Source organism: Panicum hallii, chromosome 5 (genome assembly GCF_002211085.1).
Source record: "Panicum hallii strain FIL2 chromosome 5, PHallii_v3.1, whole genome shotgun sequence".
NCBI lineage: Eukaryota > Viridiplantae > Streptophyta > Magnoliopsida > Poales > Poaceae > Panicum > Panicum hallii.
In genome coordinates, this window is record NC_038046.1 from 58,511,951 (window position 1) to 58,532,918 (window position 20,968).

At 45.7% G+C, this 20,968-nt stretch overlaps 3 protein-coding genes and 1 pseudogene across 3 annotated transcripts; 1 reads left to right on the forward strand and 3 right to left on the reverse strand.

Moving 5' to 3' along the window:
• Positions 1-922: 922 nt before the first annotated feature.
• On the reverse strand, positions 923-4,330 carry LOC112891888 (protein MITOFERRINLIKE 1, chloroplastic). Its single transcript, XM_025958889.1, has 2 exons — positions 3,187-4,330; positions 923-1,974 (listed from the first exon to the last, which is right to left on the reverse strand). The coding sequence occupies exons 1-2, from the start codon at positions 4,276-4,278 to the stop codon at positions 1,285-1,287; spliced, it is 1,782 nt and encodes a 593-aa protein (XP_025814674.1). The 5' UTR covers positions 4,279-4,330; the 3' UTR covers positions 923-1,284.
• An 862-nt stretch (positions 4,331-5,192) lies between these two features.
• On the reverse strand, positions 5,193-8,024 carry LOC112891889 (annotated as a pseudogene).
• Positions 8,025-8,457: 433 nt separating this feature from the next.
• LOC112894537 (aspartate--tRNA ligase 2, cytoplasmic-like) lies at positions 8,458-13,083 on the reverse strand. The gene is made up of 10 exons (XM_025962285.1): positions 12,443-13,083; positions 12,017-12,127; positions 11,782-11,895; positions 10,993-11,283; positions 10,812-10,922; positions 10,661-10,714; positions 10,116-10,195; positions 9,924-10,039; positions 9,022-9,136; positions 8,458-8,914 (listed from the first exon to the last, which is right to left on the reverse strand). The coding sequence occupies exons 1-10, from the start codon at positions 12,971-12,973 to the stop codon at positions 8,788-8,790; spliced, it is 1,650 nt and encodes a 549-aa protein (XP_025818070.1). The 5' UTR covers positions 12,974-13,083; the 3' UTR covers positions 8,458-8,787.
• Positions 13,084-13,420: 337 nt separating this feature from the next.
• Positions 13,421-20,878, forward strand: LOC112893366 (SMR domain-containing protein At5g58720). The gene is made up of 11 exons (XM_025960656.1): positions 13,421-14,316; positions 15,389-15,414; positions 16,262-16,426; positions 17,265-17,341; positions 18,490-18,707; positions 19,093-19,163; positions 19,258-19,314; positions 19,649-19,716; positions 19,783-19,889; positions 20,004-20,071; positions 20,381-20,878. Exons 1-11 carry the CDS (start codon positions 13,554-13,556, stop codon positions 20,501-20,503), a joined length of 1,743 nt encoding a protein of 580 aa, XP_025816441.1. The 5' UTR covers positions 13,421-13,553; the 3' UTR covers positions 20,504-20,878.
• Positions 20,879-20,968: the final 90 nt, after the last annotated feature.

A 20,968-nucleotide genomic window follows, 5' to 3' on the forward strand; every position in this document is an offset into this window, starting at 1 on the left:
GTTCTCCTTTTTGTTTACTTCGTTGTTTGTGCTACAAAATGTTTTTTTTTACTCACTGGTCATCGTACTTAAGTTGTTTTGGCTTTACTTCTTTTTTTCTTATTTTTTATGAAAAGAACTAGATAATGCCTTAAATAAGACAGGATGTGGATCAAGGAACCTCTCCGATAAGACTAAAAGAGGCTCACTAAAGATTTGGATTCAAAACCATAAGCAGTTTCTTATATTATCTGGGACCATACACGGGTTTTGTAGTAGATCCTTGGATAATAGGAGTATTTGGAGCGACCAATGATGAGCTGCTCTGCCTATCCGTACAAGACGATTCCAAAATTTCCATGATAACACACCGTACTTTTCTTTATTATTATTTGAAGTCAACATCCAATGGTACTACGTGACATCGGCTCATACAAAAGGTTGCATGACAGCAGCAACGTTCTCCGGTTCCTCCAGTGGTCCGGGACCCCTGATCAGCGGAATTCTGTCTCGAGGTGTGTTCGTTTCCTGGAGTCTAAAGTTTAGAGAGATCACATCAAAGAGAATCTTATCATTTAGAAGTATTAAATAAAGTCTAATTATAAAACTAATTGCAGAACCCCAGTGCTAATTCGCGAGACGAATCTAATGAGGTATATTAGTCCATGATCAGCGGATGATTACTGTAGTATCACTGTGGCAAATTATGGATTAATTAGACTCATTAAATTTGTCTCGCAAATTAGCACCCATCTGTGCAAAAAGTTTTGTAATTAGACTTTATTTAATATTTCTAAATGACACAATTCTCTTTCATACGATGGATCTGGCAGTAAACAAACACGCTCTTGGAATCGGAATCCCCACCTGCTCTTTCTTTCCCTGACAGAAAGCAGCATACAGGAACAGTTCTGGTGTTTTCCATGCATCCCTTCTATCGATATATGTGAACAGCTGGTCACTGTCTCACTGATGTTCATGTATCTTCTGTCATAGCAAAACACCAAGATATATGTACATTATATTTCCCCATATATTAGGGAATTGATCGCCGTCATCAGGAGGCATGCATATGGTGCCAATCTGTATGAATCTTGCAGCGCTATGATACTCTGGATCGATCTCAGCTCGCTGAAATGGCATGAGATGATGAGACCCCCCAAACCACTCCCAAATCCCAATGGACACTACTAGCCTATGTACAACGCAGCAGCCACGCCGCTGCAAGCAGCTCCGATGGTCTTACTAATCGACGCAGTTGCATCAATGGTAGCATGATCTGCGTCGAATCCGGCACGGCTCGGTTCAGTTCTCCTCCATGACCATCCTCTGGCCGTTGCCGTTGCCGCTGCCCAAGAACCGCAGGGCCAGCTCGTACGCCGAGAAGATGGCGCCGTTGACGACGAACGCTCGCGCCACGGCGGTGCCCAGGCCGCGCCACAGCACGGGGAGCCCCTCCTCCCGGACGCTTCTCCGGAAGCAGTCGACGACGCCGCGGTACCTGGCGGCCGGGGACGCCTGCAGCCGCGACTTCACCACGTCCAGCGGGTAGCAGCAGACCCAGCTGGCGACGCCAGCGATGCCGCCGGACACGAGCATCGTCGCCAGGCTCTCGCCGCCGCCGCGCCGGCACCCCGGGTGCAGCCGCTCCCGGGCGTACTCGTACGTCCAGAAGTAGACGCCGTGCGCTGGCGCGTCGCGGAGCGCGGTCACCGTGAGCCCGCGGTAGATGCCGCGGAGGCCCTCCCGCCGGAAGATGTCGCGGGCCATGTCCACGGGGCCGTGGTGGTCGCCCGGGCGCCGGTGCTTGTGCCCCGCCGCCTCCAGCTGCAGCCTGATCTTGACGAGCTCGACGGGGGACAGGATGAGCGTCTGCAGCGCCCCCGTGCCGACGCCGGCGAGGGCCACGCTCGAGTAGGAAGGAGGCTCGGAGGTGGAGCTCTCTTGGCCGAGCGACCGGGACAGGATCGCGTAGACTTGGAACACCATCGCATTCTGCAATGAGACAGCAAACAGAGAGCATTTCAGCTCTGAGGCATTGTATGGCTAGGATTGGAATTGTGCTCTGGATTCTAGTCATCCAACAAAGAAGGTGCTGTTTTTCAGTATTAAAATAATAAATTGCAAATATCCTGCCGATTTCTCACAGAAAAAAAAGATATCCGGCTGATTCAACGTACATCTAGAATATGATGTACTCAGTACTCCTCTGGCGATCTGCTGATTGCTTTGGAAAAAAATTAAATCAAAGCTTACTGATTCAAGGAAAAATCTACTAAACTATAACGTATCCGAAGTGAAAAGATATCTCTATACTGATAATATCCCTTGCGATTTGCACAGGCACCAAGGTCAACTAAGATCTTTCGCAGATTTGCGAGTCTGCCAAGCTAAACAACGAAGTAGGCAGTCGGCCGACGTTGGGCGTCAGAGGCAGCAGTACCACGCAAAGGTACGTGGTGCAAACGCGACGCATGTGCGTCGGGCGTACGTTCCTGGCATTGTGGAGAGGCCACACTCAGACCATGTGAGAGCCCCCCCTCCAAGAAGCAGCGGGCACAGAGCAACAGTGCACCGAAGCAAAGCATGTGAGAGAGAGGAAGAGGACCATCACCGTTTGGCTTTTGCCCGGTGCAGGTCGCAGCATTTCGTCAGAGGTTAAACCCAAAGGATGGATCCGAATCTGCCCCGGAATGCTGCTGGCGCTGGGTGCCATTGCGTCTCAAGACCCCGAACTTGGAGAAATGCAGCTATTTTCGTCAGGTTTTTGTTGGTGATCCGCTCACTCCACCGAGATAAGACGACCGTTTGCCCACGTCTTTTCTGAATTGATGTGCGACAGCAGTCGTTGTTTTCTAGCGCGATCTTAGGGAGACATGGAAAGAAAAGCAAGGACAGGTGAGGCACAAAAATGAGAAAGTAGCAGCACAAAAGAGTTCAAACGCGACAAGCAAGCAAGGTGAAAGTTTTCGCTACATCTTTTTTCAGTGAGTGAGACGGTAAGTGGTGCCGTGCCCAGATTGCTAGCTCGCGAGTCGTGAGTGCGTCGCGCCATGGATTTCGGTGTCGCATTTTCTTGTTTGTTTCCGAAAGCGATGGATCGATCGAAGTAGCCAGCCGATACGAAAAAGGAAGACGAATCGAAAGAATCCACGGCGAGGTCCCGGGAATCCACGCGGATTGTAGCAGCAGCACTGAGTCACTGACCTGGAAGGCGACGGAGGCGAGGGGCGCGGCCATGCCGCGGTAGAGCGCGGCGGGTCCCTCGGCGCGGAGGATGCCGCGGAGCAGGCGCGCGCCGGAGGGCGGGCGGCTGGGCGCGTCGACGATCCCGGGGCTGACGGGCGGGGGCGGCTGCTGCAGGCGGATGCGGAGCGTGTCGAGCGGGTGGCCCGCCAGCACGCCGGCCATGCCGCCGACCCCGCCGGCCACGAACTCGCGCCCGCCGCTGGTCGCCAGGAACTCCGGCCAGAACTCCATCGCCGCCGTCGCTGGATGTGCGCGCCTGCAGCTCCAGCGACCATCCAAGGGCCGGACGCGATGGGATGGGTCCGATGGGTCGTCCTGCCGCACGGACGGCGCGAGCCGGATCGATGGCGCACCCGTGAATGGACGGATCGAGATCGAACAAAAGGCGCGGCGGCCTTGGAAGGAGCTAACGACAGAGACGGCGTACCCGAACGCGCTGCTCTGGTGGGCGCGTGGGGGATCTGGATCGGCGGGGAGGGGAAGTGGAGAGGGAGGAGGTGGTGGCGATGGCTGCCTGCCTGCCTGAGACGACGGAGGGGACAGGGAGGCGGGCGCCGCGAATGGCGTGGCAGGCGGTATTTGTGGGCGGGCGGCGGGGTTGGCGCCAAGGAAGCGGCCAAGCGCGAGAACCGGGAGGGCTTTTGCCTTGCGTGTGGGCGCGGGCGTAGCTCGTGTGACCGCGTCAGCCGGACATGAGAAGCAGATGCTGCCGCCACGGTGGCTGCTGGTGCATGCCCATGCCGCCGGTCCGGTCACGAGGCGCGCGGCGCCGGCGGCGGGTTCCGCATCGGCTGATGGATCATCTTGGCATAGCTTCTGCTCTGCTCGCCACCAAAGGAAACAGAGGAGAGGACACGGGACAGGACCCATCCGTTCCTTGTCCGTCACCTTCATCAAACACCAACGGGAAGTGGTCCAACGATCCAACGCCAACGCCGTCGCAATCACAAGGGAGTCGAGATCGCGTGCGTGCCAAGTTGGACGGAGGAACTGAGCACCTTTATCACACAGACAAGTGTCCACGTACGTACGCGTGTCCAGCCGGAGCATGGCACGAAACACAAGCAAACAAAGGAACGACCAATCGATCTATCTGCACATGACGAACTAGGCCGTGCTCGTAGCAGACTACTAGCTAGCTCCCAGTTTTGCGGTTAGGCTCTAATATAAGCTGCATGCATGTCGATTGCTTCATTTCCTTTCCTTTCCTTTCGTGTGTTACTTGGCCGGCGTCGTCGACGTTGCGTCCAATTCATGGAATCGACGAGCTACAGTAGCTGACGTTTCTGGAACCATGTGGAGTAGTCCTCTGCTCACGTACGCGTATGGAACGCATCAGTTGCATTCAGACCGAGCTGCTTTCTTCGTTACACGACCATGACGTTTTGCATTGGTGGACTAGGATCCTGAGCCAACTGATGATGGACACAACACAACCATGCATGAGGCATTCAGGTCACGGCCAGGGGAACGTGGACACCCCATCCTATTCCTGACGTTGTCCAGGCCGCCCGCGCATGAGCATCACCACTCGCTCCAGCCCCATGCATGACGAAGAGGTGCGCCAAACTCTCCGTTCTAAATTATATGTTATTTTAGTATTTCTAGGTGTATAATTTTTACTATGCATCAAGATGTACATTATATCTATATATATAGCAAAAACTATGTACCTAGAAATACTAAAACAGTCTATAATTTGGAACGGTAGAACGGGGGAGTACATGTACTAAACAATGCCCAACGGGGTGAGGCCGTGAGGGAACCCAGATGAGCACCAAGCCAACATCCCCGGTATATGTATCATTTGGACATGGATAAATTGTTTTAGGACTTCGAAACAGAGGAACAAGTGCATGCATTATCTTCTTGGTGAAGGAGATCAATCTGTTACACTACTAGACACCCACACAGCTCAAATTAAAGTCCATTGACCAATTGCATGCAATGCTTATTACCTCGGAGGAAGACATCGAAAGAATTGCTGTAAGCCGGGTTGTCGTGGCAAGGCATGGTGTAGAATGGACGTCGTACTGCCGAAGGATACCGATGGAGAATGAAGAAATCCGTGCCGTACCTACAAATGGCACACAAGGTTGAGCTATATCGAACTCATACACGTAGTAATACTGAAACACAACAAGGGGCTGCTGGGCCTTGCTTGCTTTTCCTTGACAAGCCGGCCAAGTTTTTTTTTCTCAGCTTCAGTATTCAGGTCCCCCAAAGGCTCGATTTCTGTTCCAGCTTCCTGTCCATTACATAAATCATCAACATTTCAGGGCTATCTGCTGTATATGCTGTTATTATACAAAAAGCAAGCCTAAATTATGCGAGAATGCAGCTTCGTACCTTCAACATTTGCATTCCTTCCTCATAAGTGAGCCTCAAGGTTTGCTCTAGATACTGCGTGACATTATATATTAGCACAATTTGGAACAATCGCTTGAGCTACAGAAACAACATAAATGCACAGTGAGGACCACAGAACAAGCAAGAATTCCTACCTTCAGAGGTTCAAACGGGTACTGGCTATTTATTGTCTCAAGTTCCTCCTTGTACTTTTCAGCCAAATGTTTAAATATTGACACAAATAAGCCGTCTACAACATCACAAACCTGTGTTTAGAATCAGTTCTTGATAGTTAATTAATCATCACTACTTTAGTTGTTCAGTATGAGATAAAGCATTGTTCTTGAAATCCTACCTCAAAATAGTGCTCCTTGATTTCCATTTCAACATCAAGACCAGCAAACTCGCAGAGATACCTGTGTGTGCGGGAAGTTTCGGCTCTAAACACGGGACCAACCTCAAATGCACGTCTACATCCACCAACAATGACCATTTGCTTGTGTAACTGAGGAGATTGCGCTAAACAAGCATGCTGGACATTATACAACAGCTTGAATACAGCTGCACCACCTTCGCTTGCTCCACCGAGAAGTTTTGGGGTATGTATCTCATCAGAGTCTTTTGACCACAAAAATTCTCTGAATTTCTGTCTAAAATACAGTAAAAGCAATACGTTGAACAAAGCAATAGAAACACTGCATGCTAACGAAATCGTATAATGCCTGGCGCCTCAACAAACTACGTACATAAACAAAGATGGTCTTTGGAACTAATGGTTGGAGCTGAATGTCATAAACTAGCTAGTTTTGAGCAACCACTTTTAATCAATAACAAAAGTACAAGCCACAAGCAAAACCACAGACGAAGTAGCATGCTATTATAAGAAGCAGAGTCCACTACCAAGTGAAGAAATACGAAGTTAAGAATTCAACATAAATTAAAGAACGTCAAACGCTCACCCTTTGAACTTGAGAGCTGATTCTTAATATTGCTTGATTTGCTGGTGTTCGTAGCTCAAGAGCTCTATAATTCAAGCGAGTGTCCTGGCCAACATGAGGAAACTGTTGTCCACCCTTCAATAACAGCAGCAATGACGAATCATCCCTTAATAAACCTCAATATAATTCTACAACCACATGGAGAAAAATATAGAGGAAATGACGGGATCTACAAAAGACATACTGGTTTTTCGAATTCCGCCTCGCTCCGTGCTGCATCCTCAAGGTTAAATGGAAGGGTCGGGGTAGCCCTGTTGATGCAATAGATCTTCCTCACTTGGATCTCAACCTGCAAATTGCATCCAAAACAGAGGCCATCGTCCGTTCATTCTTATTTTTGGGTCAAACAAATATGCAGAAGCATGCGATAGTTTGAAGTGCATGCATGCATGTCAGTATGGAGTACCGTCACGTTCCCGATATATTGTTTAGTTTTCCTCCCTGCATGAAGGGGATTTGCACGGCATTTGAACTCTGAGTATGTATCCCTTACAGCCCCCTGTTCATTGACTACATGTAGTTTAGCATTTTGACGCTTGTCATTACTGAAATACTGCTTTGCAGAGTTCTAATCTGAACTGCAGTCTTCATTAACTGAATGATGTGCTTGAGGGAAGAAGGGGTTTTGCTACTCCCAGTTTTTTTCTTCTTCTTTTTGTGTACTTAAAAGTTCTTGCGAGATAGTGAGTTACCTTGCTAAGAAGCTAATAATGATCTTGTTCATCTCGATCAAACAATGTAATCTATCCTGAATTGTCGGATTAACTTCGGATAGAACCATGTGAGGACTCTGGATGTTACTGCTTTTTTTTTTTTAGCATCATTTGATTTCTCCTAGATATTTTTTACCCCTTTAGCAACAATGCTCAGCTCTTTGTTCTAGTACTAAACAAACAAATAAATAAGCAGTAGGCAAGCAAGCCAGGTACGATTTGCATGCGGGCCATGTGGCACGAAACACATGCCAGCAGCGTGGTTAAATTAGGGGCAGCCGCAAACCCGCAAAATTAGTTTGGCGGATCATGCATGAATGAATCCAAACTCGAAAGGACCGGAGCAAGCAACAACTCGAACCTGCTGGGTGGTGCACACGAGGGGCTGGCTCCTTGGGGAAGCAGACGACGCCCTCGACGTCGACCACGGACTCCCTGGTGAGCGACTTGGCGAACGCCACCATCTGCGCGCAGACGCCGGCGGCGAGCACGCACTGCACGGAGCTCCTGCCCTCGCGCAGCACGGCGAACGCCATCCTGCCCAGGGAGCGGATCTCCTGCTGCGCGAACCCGCGGACCAGCACGGAGTGGCCCGCCGCGGCGCCGAGGTCGCGGACCTCGGTCCACGAGCGGCCCGTGACGGCCTTGGACTGGGTCTCCTCAACGGGGGCATCGCCGTAGTTGGCCGCGAAGGGGTCCTCGGCGCCGGATGCTGCTGCATCGGCTGTTGCGGTTGCTGGCGCTGCGCCGCCCACTCGGCCTTCCTGGCGTTCTTCAGCTGCTTCTTGCTGGCTGGATGTGGGGTTTATAGAAACCTAGAACTCTTAACCGACCCTGCCACGTACCAAACACGATGTATGTATTGCATTATAGCAAGTTGGGCCTGGCAATACAAGCTCGTGGGTGGGTCTGGTAAGATACATGATGATTCCGTTCTTGCCCGTAAGAATCATGAGCATGTCCGTTCAAAAGAAAAAAGAATCACTGTTCATCTAAACGGCCGTTTTGCTTATTTACACGCCGCGTAAACACTATACTGTGTCTAGCCATGTTCATTTATTCATTTAATCAGCAGTTTATCTCCATCTAATAACCGTTTAACCCATTCAAATGGCTATTTAGTCCGAATAAAAAGCTAAACGGTACGACTCTCTAGTGTTTAGGCTAACACTTAAAAAATACTAAGAATCATTGGCACCAGTGCAATATACATCAGAAAAAACCAGAAAGGAGCGAGAAAGCACGTATCCTTGTCGGGTCTCCACCCACCAGCAATCCAGTACATACAAGCATCTTTGTGAATTTAACAGAAAGCTCTAGACCTCGTCAATGCGAGGTCCATTGTGTCGCAGAACCGTTGTCTCGACGCAGCGAACAGGCTACATAGGTCATCGTTTCTTGGTCTCGGTAGCTAAGATCAGTGGCTGGTGAGGATGGCAACAGCATGGCAAACCATCTATGAGCGGGGCCACAGCCTTGTGTTCATCGGGAGAAGAAAATTATGGGACGAGCCTCTGCGGGTCGCGGGGGAACATCGAAGTCTTCCTGATGTTGTTGAGGGCGCAGAACAGCATTACCACTCTCTCCAGGCCCACTCCGAAACCACCATGAGGAGGTGCGCCATAGCTACAACAGGTCGGGGTGAACATATATCAAAATAAGTACCAAAATGTAGGGACAAAGAAAATAACTGACTGATCAAGACTAGGGACATGGTATAGGCACAAACATACCTGAACGATTCAATGTATGCCGAGATGGTGCTCACATCAATTCCGCACTCCGTTGCGCGCTTGGCCAACAGCTCAGGGGTGTGTATTCTTTGTGCTCCAGAAATTATTTCCTCGCCTATCATGTCAAGTTGGATTGGTTCAGTTCATTATCTGAACATTGACAAATTATCTTTGGAATTCAAAAGGAACGAGCAAATTTGCGTTAGTGAAAACAAATACACTCTAGGGTAGTAGAGTAGGTATATTCAAATACAGAGTGCCAAAAGAAATTCACTTCTTTGATAATGTTAGAACTGATGGATATGTTAGAAATACTTGTGAATGGGTCATATGGAGGGAAATGAATTCACCAAGGTCAAATCACTTTCCCAGGAGCAAAAGCAGGAATACAGCAAAGCAGTCCAGCAACAACACGTTTTAAGATGAAGAAAACCTAATAGCTAAGTTTAACAAGGCCCTATCAGTTAGGGTGCATGTTGAGCACTAAGCAGTGCCGTGGCTAGAAAGTTTCAGGTGTGCACTAGTACACCAGAGTATTAGATCATAAATAATTTAGGCCATGTACGGAGCTGACATCAACTAAATTTGCAAAATCTAGGTGTGCCCAGACACACAAGATATCCATCTGGCTACGCCACTCGAACTAAGACAATCTATTTATGAAACTCAAAACCCAAAGGAGACAACCCAACTCCTAACAATTTAGATATAACAGTGCCTATTTTTACAGGTATAAATTGTAATCACAAGCCAAACCATTCTGATTTCTATACGTATATAAAACTCTACAGCACTAACAAGGCATGGAATATGCCCATTGAATAAATGGGCTTGCCCAAATATACTTATTGCTAGTACCACTATACACTGTCAGTAATAACACATATAATTGCAGCCCTTACCTCGAATGAAGACATCAAAGGAATTGGTGTATGCTGGGTTGTCATAACAAGGCATGGTGTAGAACGGGCGCACAGCCAAAGGATAGCGGTACAGAATGAAAAAGTCGGTGCCATACCTACAAATAGCAAAGGAAGTCATGCTATCAAATTAATAAAATAATGAAATATAGTAGCGTTGTAGAGTCTACATACTTTTCCTTCACAAGACGACCAAGTTTTTTCTCAGCTTCAGTATTGAGGTCACCCATAGGCTCGATTTCTGTTCCAGCTTCCTGTTGATTAGATAAATCATCAGCGAACATTCAGTTTCTGCCTAGTGCCTATAATAAAATTGACAGAAGCGACTCCTTCCTCTGATCCCTAATATAAATCCATTGAACATGTGCACATAAAGTAAGGTGGGTGGAGAAAAACTCTACTGCCCTTAAACTATTGCAACAGATAAGATAGTTGGTTTGTTTACTTCATTGAATAGGTGAATTTAAATAGGTGCACAACAGGAATGATGAGTTTAATCCAATGCATTGGACATGCTTACCCCATAGATAGCGTATTTAAATAGTTGCTTACATAAAAAGGTGCCTTGGATTTGTTGATGGGCTTATATTGGGTAGAAATGTGATAGGGCCATATGGACTCATATTCGTGATCAGATGAAGTAGCAACTAAATTTATTTCATGGCGTATGCTACACAAAGCAAGCCTAGATTATGCAAGAGGTAGCAGCAAGTTTGTACCTTCAGCATTTGAATTCCTTCCTCATAAGTGAGCTTCAAGGTTTTCTCTAGATACTGCATAACATAATTAGCACAATTTAGGTCAATCAATCGAGCTACATAGCCTAGATAATTGCACAGTCAAACAATAAAACAAGCAAGATTGTTTTACCTGCAGAGGTTCAAATGGATACTGCCTATTTATTGTCTCAAGTTCCTTCTTGCAGTTTTCGGTCAAGTGCTTAAATATTGACACAAATAAGCCATCTATAATATCGCAAACCTGTGTAAAAAAACACTTCATCATCACAGCTTCAGTAAATTAAAATAAAACATTCTTCTTCCAATCTCACCTCAAAATAATGCTCCTTAATCTCCATTTCAGCATCAAGACCAACAAACTCACATAGATGCCTGTGTGTGTTTGAATTTTCTGCTCTAAACACAGGACCAACCTCAAATACACGTTCATACCCACCACATATAGCCATTTGCTTGTACAACTGAGGAGATTGCGCCAAACAAGCAGGCTGGCCATTGTACAGAAGCTTGAATACAGCTGCACCTCCCTCACTTGATCCAGAAATCAGTTTTGGGGTGTGGATCCCAACAAAGTCTTTCGACAACAAAAATTCCCTGAATTTCTGCATACATTGAGCGAAGAAAAGTATGCAGAAATCAATACAAAGAATATTACATGTATAAAAATAGACATGCTTGGAACCATGAAAAACACTGGCATAAGATGGACATATGAATGAAAACAAAAAGTGGTCTTGAAAAGCAAATGATTCATGCTGAATTGCAAAAAATTAGTTTCACAAGTAGTGCAATCAGACAGAATGCAATTTCACTTGTTAGAATTGCTCTCTGATCGGATCAGAACCTCTAAAAAACAGCAACAGCTTATGCACAATTCAAGTCTGGCCCCCAAAAAACAGTAACTTTTTTTTATTGAAGACTATAATCCTAACATGGAAGCATGAAGGTTTAGCAGACTCACTTTAGTCAATAAAAGAAGAACAATGCTAACTTAATAGCTGAACCACAAATTATATAGTATGCTGCTATATCTGATGCAGCATAATACATACATGAATAGTAACAAACTAACAATAATACATGTAATATCAAACACCCACGTTTTCGACTTGACACTGGATCCGGAATATTGCTTGGTTCGCGGGTGTTCGTAGATCGATAGCTCTGTAGTTCAAGCGGGTATCTTGACCAACACGAACAAGCTTTTCTCCAGCCTTCAATCACAGCAACCATCACTTAAAATTCAATATGAAACTAAACATCATGGACAGAAAAATTGAGCACAAAATCACGTGCTTCCTTAGAACAGAACGCATGTAAATCGCATAGCCATACCTGTTCAGCCTTCTCAAACTCCGCCTCACTCCGAGCCGCATCTTCAAGATTAATTGGAAGGGTTGGGACAGCCCTATTGATGCAATATATCTTCCTTACTTGAATCTCCACCTGCAAATCACATCCAAAGCGACCACGTAGACAATCCATTGATTAGTTGAGCAGGTCAAGGGATCGAAACAAACCATGCATGCAGAGTAGTCTGAAGTATGAATTAGGTGATCAGTAAACTTAATTTATCTTGACAGCAAATTCAGCATGTGTGTACAAACACCACAGCCATCCCATGTTAATTTATCTTCCTAGGGTCACAAGGTTGCAATAATAAGAACAATACGCATCAAATCAGTTGGTGCGAGTTTTCCTGTTTTGTGGTGGCAGGAATTGCATGAGTGAATTACAGAACAGGATACGAGTCGAACGAACCTGCTGTGTCGTGGCCTTGAGGGGCTCCTTGGGGAGGGAAACGACGCCCTCAACGTCGACGATAGACTCCTTGCTGAGGGCGGTGGCGAAGCGCACCATCTGCGTGCTGACGCCGGCGTCGGCGGTGGCGACGAGCACGCACTGCACGGTGCTCATGCTCTGGCGAAGGACGACGAAGGCCATCTTCTTGCTCACCGGACGGATAGCCTGCGTGGCCCCGCGAATAAGCACGGAGCGGCCCGCCGCGTCGGCGTCGAGGTCGCCGATCTTGGTCCACGAGCGGCCGGAGATGACCTTGGACTGGATCTCCTCGACGGGGACATCGCCGTAGTTCGCCGCAAAGGGGTCCTCGGCGTCGGCCGGCTGCTGCTGCTGCTGCTGGCGCTGCGCCGCCTTCTCGGCCTTCTCCGCCTTCCTGGCGTCCTTCTTCTGCTGCTTCTTGCTGAGGGTGGCGGCGGAGAGGTCAGCCGCGAGTTCATCCGGCGCGGACGCGGAGGCGGAGGCGGCGGTGGGCGGAGGCTCCGACGACATCGTGGCGGCCGGGGGAAGCTAGCTTGGCAGCGTGCGAAATGGTCGCCGGCGGCGGAGGCTATACGCGCTTGAGACCGGAGAGGGGGTTAGGGTAAGGTCACGTGTAAGCGGGCTGGATGGGCCAGGGAAATGGAAGCCCAACAAGAGCATTACGCGGCATTGAATGTTTGGATCGCGTGGACCTTGGAAAATCCGTTCCCAACCGGCGCGGGATCTGCTTGCTGTCTGGCCGGCCGACCCTACCTACCAGTCCAAGAAAAAGCCCCTCTTGCCAACCGTGTCCATCCGTCGGCACCAGAGCCTCCTCAATGACAGGCGGGGCCCCTACCTACGTGCCCCACATGACATCGGCCGGGGCGTTCCTGGCGGGCCCACCGCCCCCGCCGCCCATCTCCCTCGAGTCCGCGTGGCTCCTCCTCTCGCCTTCTCTTTTGTCCTCCCCATCTTCCCCACGACTGAAAAAATTGCGGAAATCGATCGCAATCGAAAGTCGAAAACCCCCCTTCGAGCGACGCCAAAACGGAGAGGAGAATAGGGAAAAGGCGAGGAGGGCGAAGGGGGAGCGACGGCTACCGGCGCGATGAAACCGTCGGCGTCCAAGAAGAAGTCCAAGAAGAAGAAGAAGCCCTCGCCGCCGGCGGCTGCGGCGGCGGAAGCGGCGCCGGCGGAGGGGGTGGCGGATTCGGAGGCCAGGTCACCGGGGCCCGAAACCCTAACCCTAGCAGCGGCCGTTTCGGAGACGGAGTCCAGCAGCAGCTGCGAGGCCTCGACGTTCACGTCGGCCTCCTTCACCGCAAGTTGCTCGGGAACCGCCTCGACGTCATCCTTCTCAGCCTTCTCGTCGTCCGGGTCCACCGCGTCCTCGTCGGCCGCGGGGGAGGAGCGGCGGGACCTCGCGTGGCTGCTCGACGCCTTCGCCAGCGCCACCATCGACCAGGTCGACTCCGCCTACCGCGAGGCCGGCGGGGACCCCTTCCTGGCGGCTGGTATCCTGGGCTCCACGCAGGACACGCAACCGCCGCAGCCCCCGCAGCCGGCCCCGCAGCCTCCGCCGCCGCCGGATCTCTCGCCGCGCAGTGGATCTGGTGGAAGGAAGGCTGGTCGGAGGCCCAAGAGGGTTGCGGTTGCCGCGACTGGCATGGTCGCGGACGTCATTGGCAAGGACTACACCCGGCCCGCTACTCCTCCTGTGAGCGCGCCAAATGCATGGAAGGTTAGGGATGAGGAGAGAGATAGCGGGTCTGGTGCCCGCAAGTACAGTGTGGAAGAGGCCGAGCAGTTCCTGTGCTCCATGCTCGGAGATAATTCCGAGCTTGGCATGGGTGTGGTCAGAGACGTGCTGGGTGAGACTTTTCTCTTGCTGGTTTTTTCTATTCAGAATGTCGTGCCTTGACTGCCATTTGAGTGGAATTTGGTGCCGTGAATCAAGAAGCCCTATTCCCTTACGAAATGAATGAGTAAGGTTCAAAAGACGACATTTTTGGGCATCTTTTCTGCTTAGATGTAGGTTCTATTAAGAGTGAAAAAAAACAGTATAAGCGTCAATTACATCAAATTTTCAACAAAAATCTTGTAAAAAATTTGTCTTTTGACTCTTGCCATTCAAACTTGCATTGGAATCATTTTTTTGTCTGTTAAGTTGGGAAATGATTGAGGTTACAAGGCCACTTGAGGGTTTGATCTGTTAGTAGGGTTGTGTTTTGCCATGATCAAATTGAATATCAAGGAGCAGTAGGCTGCCTAATTGCCCGCCTCCCTCGTAGTGTGTGGCGAATTGATTGAGCGATGCCACTTACATTGCCGATGTATTCAGTGAACAAGGTAAAGATGATGGCTTTGAGCGGGAAGTCCTTTGGTCAAGGTCATTTCAGAGGATTGGATTTTCAATCGATCATGTGAAAGGACTCGTGAAGCTCAGAGAAAGTAGAGCAAGGCCAAGGTTCTGTAATACCCAGTTAAGTGGATTGCTGGCTTGCTTGTAGGGAAACATGTATTTCAGCCTTACTTGCTGAACATACATTTGGATTTGAAGGAGAAAGTTTGCTTTTTTTTCTTTTTGTATTATACATTTATTGGAAGACTGGATAATGTTTTTGTCAACTGAAAGATTCCATTTTTTGTTACAGGAGTTATATGATTCCATCTCTTTGTATGCAAAACTACTGCATTTTTATACTTGTCCTGAATCCTATGGACTCCTTTGAGTGTTATGATTGGATGAGTCGAGTTTTTTAAGTTTGAGGTGTGCTATACTTTTTTCACATCTAAATACTGTGCTTTCGAATGAAATCAATTTGAGTATATTGAAATTTGCTTCTTACAATTGTTCTATTTCTACAACTTGCCTGCCAATTGGATATTTACCTTATCGGTACGAATCTCTTATGATTATATTTTTATTTGGTCCATTTGCAGGTCAGTATGGGTATGATGTTGAGAAGGTAATCATTTATATTATCGGGTGCATTTCCCAGTGATTTTGAACTGGGTTTCCATTCATCGAATTTTAATAGAATCCCATCTCACGTATTGTATTAAGTAGAAACTTCCCTGTTCTAGGTGTTAACCGGTGGTTCATTTTGCCCTTAATCAGTACATTTCATTGGTCAGGCCTGTTAAGATATGGTTCTGGAAGTAGCCTTTGTATCCGGGTGGATACTATGTAGTACAACAGTCCTTTGTGTTAGTGCCCTTGATATGTTAGTTGTGTACATATGTGGCTGTTGCAAGCTAGCTGCTGCTATTCAGGACACTCCTCAATTATTGATATGCCTGATACTGCTAATTCTAGTTTATTTGTTGCTTGGTTTTGTAAGAGTTTTCTTTAATCTGTCAGTCTGGTACAAGTCTAATATTCCTTGACGTTTTAATACCAATTCACTATATGCCCCAGTGACTATCACTGTGATGCCAAAGTTCTTTGGTTCTTTAGTCCGTGAAAAAATATTTTAACTGTTCATATCAACTGGCCTTTCACTTTTGGTAAATGATTTATGAAGAGGTTTATCTTGGTTTTTTTATTTTATCCGATCAGACATTCATGGTTTTATTTGTTTATCTTTAATCTTCCTTTTGTTATTTTTGGGGGATTCCCTATACAGTTCTTCGGGCTTAAGGAGCAATCTACAATTCTTTACGAAACTGTAAAATTTTCTGTGTCGTGCATGGACCTTAACCTTCTCACTAAAACATACCCAAAAGCCTGCCGAGAGCTAATCCCCTGTTTTATGTTCTGAATGGATGGTATTCTTTTGGTTTGTGCCGTTGCACTAATGGAAGTGCTTTCAGGCTTTGGATGCATTGCTTGATATCTCTGGGGTGTCTTCCGTCCAAAACATGGGAACACAACATCCAAATGCTGGAAGGAACGGCACTCGGCATCTGACTATGTTCCCTGGAAATGGGCAATCCGTAGACAACCTGCCTGCAGGCAATGCAAGAAGTCCACGCCAGGTATTTGTTATTTGCTTAGCACAGTTTTAATTTAATTCTTGTAGTCTTGGATGCGAAAGATATGCATTGATATTTTGGCCCATCAAATTGAAATTACCTTTTTCAGTGCTATATATGTTATAAATAAATAAATTCAGCGGCAGAAAAATTATTTTAGAAAAAAATGAAGTTGAAATTAACCTTTTTCAGTGCTATGTTAGAAATTAATGAGTTCAGTACAAAAAATATTTTACTTAAAATGAATTGGTACTGTAATAGATTTATTACTACATCTGTCGCTAAATGTTTCAGAATGCATGTGGTCGAACTCAAATTTTGACCAGACACAAGCCAATTGGGAGCATATTGTCAGGTGGAACTGATGACCCTAGTTTTTCCATCAGAAATGTTTTCCCTATCATTTTTGTTTTCAGAACCATCACTAGCACAATCTGAAAAAGTGATCAAATGTCTATGTTTTGTTATCATTTCGATGTCTGAAACAAGAAAACATATTTAGTATTTCGCAGGTACGGGTGTTATAATACACGCCATTTTGTCATATATTAACTTCAACTTGCAGTTCGAAGCTATGTTGCTAAACATTATCGGTTACTTGTGGTTGCCTTCGTTCCAAATTATAGCAATTTTAGCAGAAAAGAAAATGGGACCTTTTTAGCTATGCTATTCACTTTGACCCTTTGTCTCAAGCAATTTGTGTTCACTTTGGAACTGATAAAAATCCTAACTTAAATGGCGTTTCATGTTCCTGATTTCTTCTTGTGGTCAATATGTTGTTATATTCTCTTATGAATCCTTTTGTAAATATTAGATTCTAATATTATAATTTTATACTCAGTTGATGGATCAGGTATCCAACACTAGTCTCCAGTCTGAATTAGGACATGAGTTCCTATGGGACGAATCCCAGTTCAGGTGAGCCAATTCCGCCTAGTGATCTGGCCATATGTTCAGTTTACAGACCTGTCTTGCTTCTTTCAATTTGTTTTGCTTCACTCATGTCTTGTTTGTGTATACATGGAGTGTGCAAGCAATATTGTTAGAATTATATACAAAAATAGTGTTTCACTCGGGATTTTTTCATTTGTATTTTTGATCTTGTATTAGATATGTTTTTGCCTGATGGACTGTTGCATGGCAGTGTTCTGGACTGGTTATAAAGATTAACTCCTAGGAGGATCTAGTTTCCAGAAACCATAGGTGTAGTTGCTGTTCATGGGGATTGCCTTGGTGATTATGAAATGGTGTTTATGATTATAAAGAATTCATCTTGAGCAAGTATCCTCTGAATCCACCCACAAGCCATTATGCACCCCTGGATTGTCACCACCATTGTTGTCTAGTTTGCATTACCCCAATAATAACCATGGATATTTGTTTCAAAATCACCTTTGTCTCCCCAGTCCCCCCTCATCTTGAGAAATATCTAGTTCACTGCCACATCTCAACCCGTTGTGACTTTGGTGTTTTGGTCTTGTCATCCCTCCAAATTGAATAACTACCTCAACTCCTATTTATGATTCTACTATGATGGTGACATTGAAGTGATCATTGACTCTGCACATCCCATAGTGACATTCATGGGCTCTAGCGATCATTCTCCCTGTCTCAGAGCTACATGATAGGGCTACATCTGTATTGGTGGTGTTTACTTCATATCTTCCTATTAAATTATGCTATGTATACTATACAACTGAGGTTATATAACAGCACCATTTATGCATTAAATTTATGTGCCATCAGATAGGTATTGCTGCATAGTGGCTCTTATTATCTCTTAGAAAGCTTCAATTATCCCTTGAGCCATCAGTTTACTGTGGCCACACTTTATTTATCTTCATTGCCTGGTGACCATTTTACTTTATGAGCAGACCTCAGTGATCCCTTGCACCACAAACATGCTGCGGTCACACTTTATTACCTAACAATAGTTGATTTCAATAGTACAGCTAGTTATTTCTGAGATGTTGGTGGCGTTTGTCATTGCAACTATATTTATGCTTGCTCCTCCATTTTGTGTAACCGGCTGTTATTTATAACATAATTGGTATTTGATTTTATAGCTATGCGAAGGCTGTGATGGAGGCTCCACGTTCGTCAACATTGCCTTCGAGGTCAACTGAAGTGAAAGCCGACCCTCAGCAGGTCCTGGATTCTCTGTTTAAAATTCCTGAAATGCGCACATATGAGCCAAGTTCAATGGACTGGAAAAAGGTAGTAAAGAAGCTGCAGTCATTCAATTCTACTGCCACATCAAACAATCAACAAAGGCCTAAAACTGGTATGTAAAGTTTTGCATAATTACCCTAAACTACGTTGATTCAGTTTCCCTTTGATTGTTATCACCCAATGCATAACAGATAAATAGAGTTTTGACTCAATACCTTGGGATTGATTGGTGAATTATTCCAATTTCCCTTTCAATTCATGGTTTGTGACGTAATCATTTTCGTCGAAACAAGCTCTTGATATATTTTTTTAATGTGCAACACGCCTTGAATTGTGATTGTGTATGTATCTGTTTTCTCCTTATTTTTAAGTAATCAGTGAGCGTACTTCATTTGCATATAAAAGCATTTTCTTGGTATAATTTAAATGCTTCTAGTTCACCTATTGGCTATTGCACTTTTTTATTTCTCATACAACAATCATGGCTTTGTGTTAAGGGGATGGCTATCGGGAGTTCCGTGGTGTCGCTGCGAGGCATTATGATAAAATGAAAGAATACTATCAGAAAGTATGTTTTTTGGCTGAGTTTTGCTTGAGCCAATTTGATGATGCAAGTTTCCTTATTTGGTATTGCTTATTGTCTATTTGTTTTTCCCTGACAGGCTGCCCTCGCATATTCGAAAGGAGACAAATCATATGCTGCTTACCTTGCTGAGGAGGTGCAAGTTTGAACTTTAATATGCAAGGGCTATAAATGTCACAATAAAGAAACAGAAAAGGAAGTTCTTCATCTTCCATCGTAAATGGTAGATGAAGGATGTTCTAAATAATGTGTTGATGCTGTTTTCTACTGCACAAAAGGCTAGATATCTGGGTCTCTAACGAGTGCCCATTCTGGAATGCTCCTGTCAGCACTATCAAGTAACAACTATCCAATAGAACAAAATTAATGGTTGTGTACACGTATTTGGTTGTGTCATCACATACGATGATCCAATAGAACAAAATTAATACATTGCAACAGGAGTTCAAATATTTTTTAATTTATTCCAGGGTAAACATTATCGGGAACTGGCCCGCATGGAAGATGAGAAGGCCAGCAGGAATATATTTGAAGTCAGGTAATTGTGCCGCTATTTCTAATACTTTTTGTAGTTTGCTTCTGAGAGCTAATATTCTTCTTGCAGAAATAAGCATATAACGAACACAGTAACTATCGACTTGCATGGTCAACATGTCCAACAAGCCATGAAGCTTCTCAAGGTTCACATGATGATTTGTATTTGCATGCCATGTGAGTGTCTGACACACGATTGGATATTTGTAGTCTCTACCAGTTCTCTCATTGATTTGTCACTCATGATTTACTGTGCCTTTTCTGTTTTATCTATTCCTTTGTTATGAACAGCTGTATTGCTGAGGGTTATTACTGGTTGTGGTTCGGAAGGTACAGGGAAGGGAAAAATAAAGCGATCGGTAAGAAAGTATCTGTTCGAGTTGTAATTCTGTATTGTTAGGTTTTGTTCTTGTGTTCTATTTCCATGGTAACAAATACACATTCCCTGCCTTGCAAATTGTGGCGATCGCTGCTTCTGCCACAGAAGTGGCATGCTTTTAGTTGACTAAGTTGTGTATTTGTCTTGTATGGCTAGCACAAAAGTTGCACTATCAGTATTTTACTATATTGATTTAGCATAGTTGAATTTTACTGTGTACAATCTAAACTTTTCTTTGATCTATCATGTGCCATGTCTGAGATTGTTGTAAAATAAATGTTTGTGATAGGTTATAGAGCTTGCTGAGAAGGAACATATTGAGTGGCATGAAGAGAACTCTGGAACCATAGCACTTCGGCTTGGTGGGCCAAGAGAGTATCGTTTTCTTGAGTATGACAGTGATTCTGACTAAGCGGAAGCCTTTTCAGGAGACTTGACATAGATTAACATTCGTTCTAATCTATGTATCTCCAGTATCTATCTGTGTTTACCTGTGCTGTAATTATGGATAGGCGACCTAGGCTCTGATGTAGGAGGTAGCTTTGACACAGAAGTTCAGTAGTAGTTCAAGTAATTTGTGGTGGTATGTTGATCCCAGGCTGCTAGTTGTGTAATGTAGTCTGAAGCTTTGTATACCCGCCCAATTGTTGATGTGCTTCTGGATACAATGTATTGCAGTAGCAACAATCAAGTGTAACATCATATCATGATGATGTTTTGTATCATGCTGTGGCGGAACCAAATATGCTCGGTTCCATGCCAAAAAAAAAAAATTGCATTTGGTTCAGTCTATTTGCTTCGTATTGTTGGTAGTGGTACGGCAGCCTCAGGTGATCTTCACTCCAAAATGCATTTCCAATGTATTGAGCATTTGATT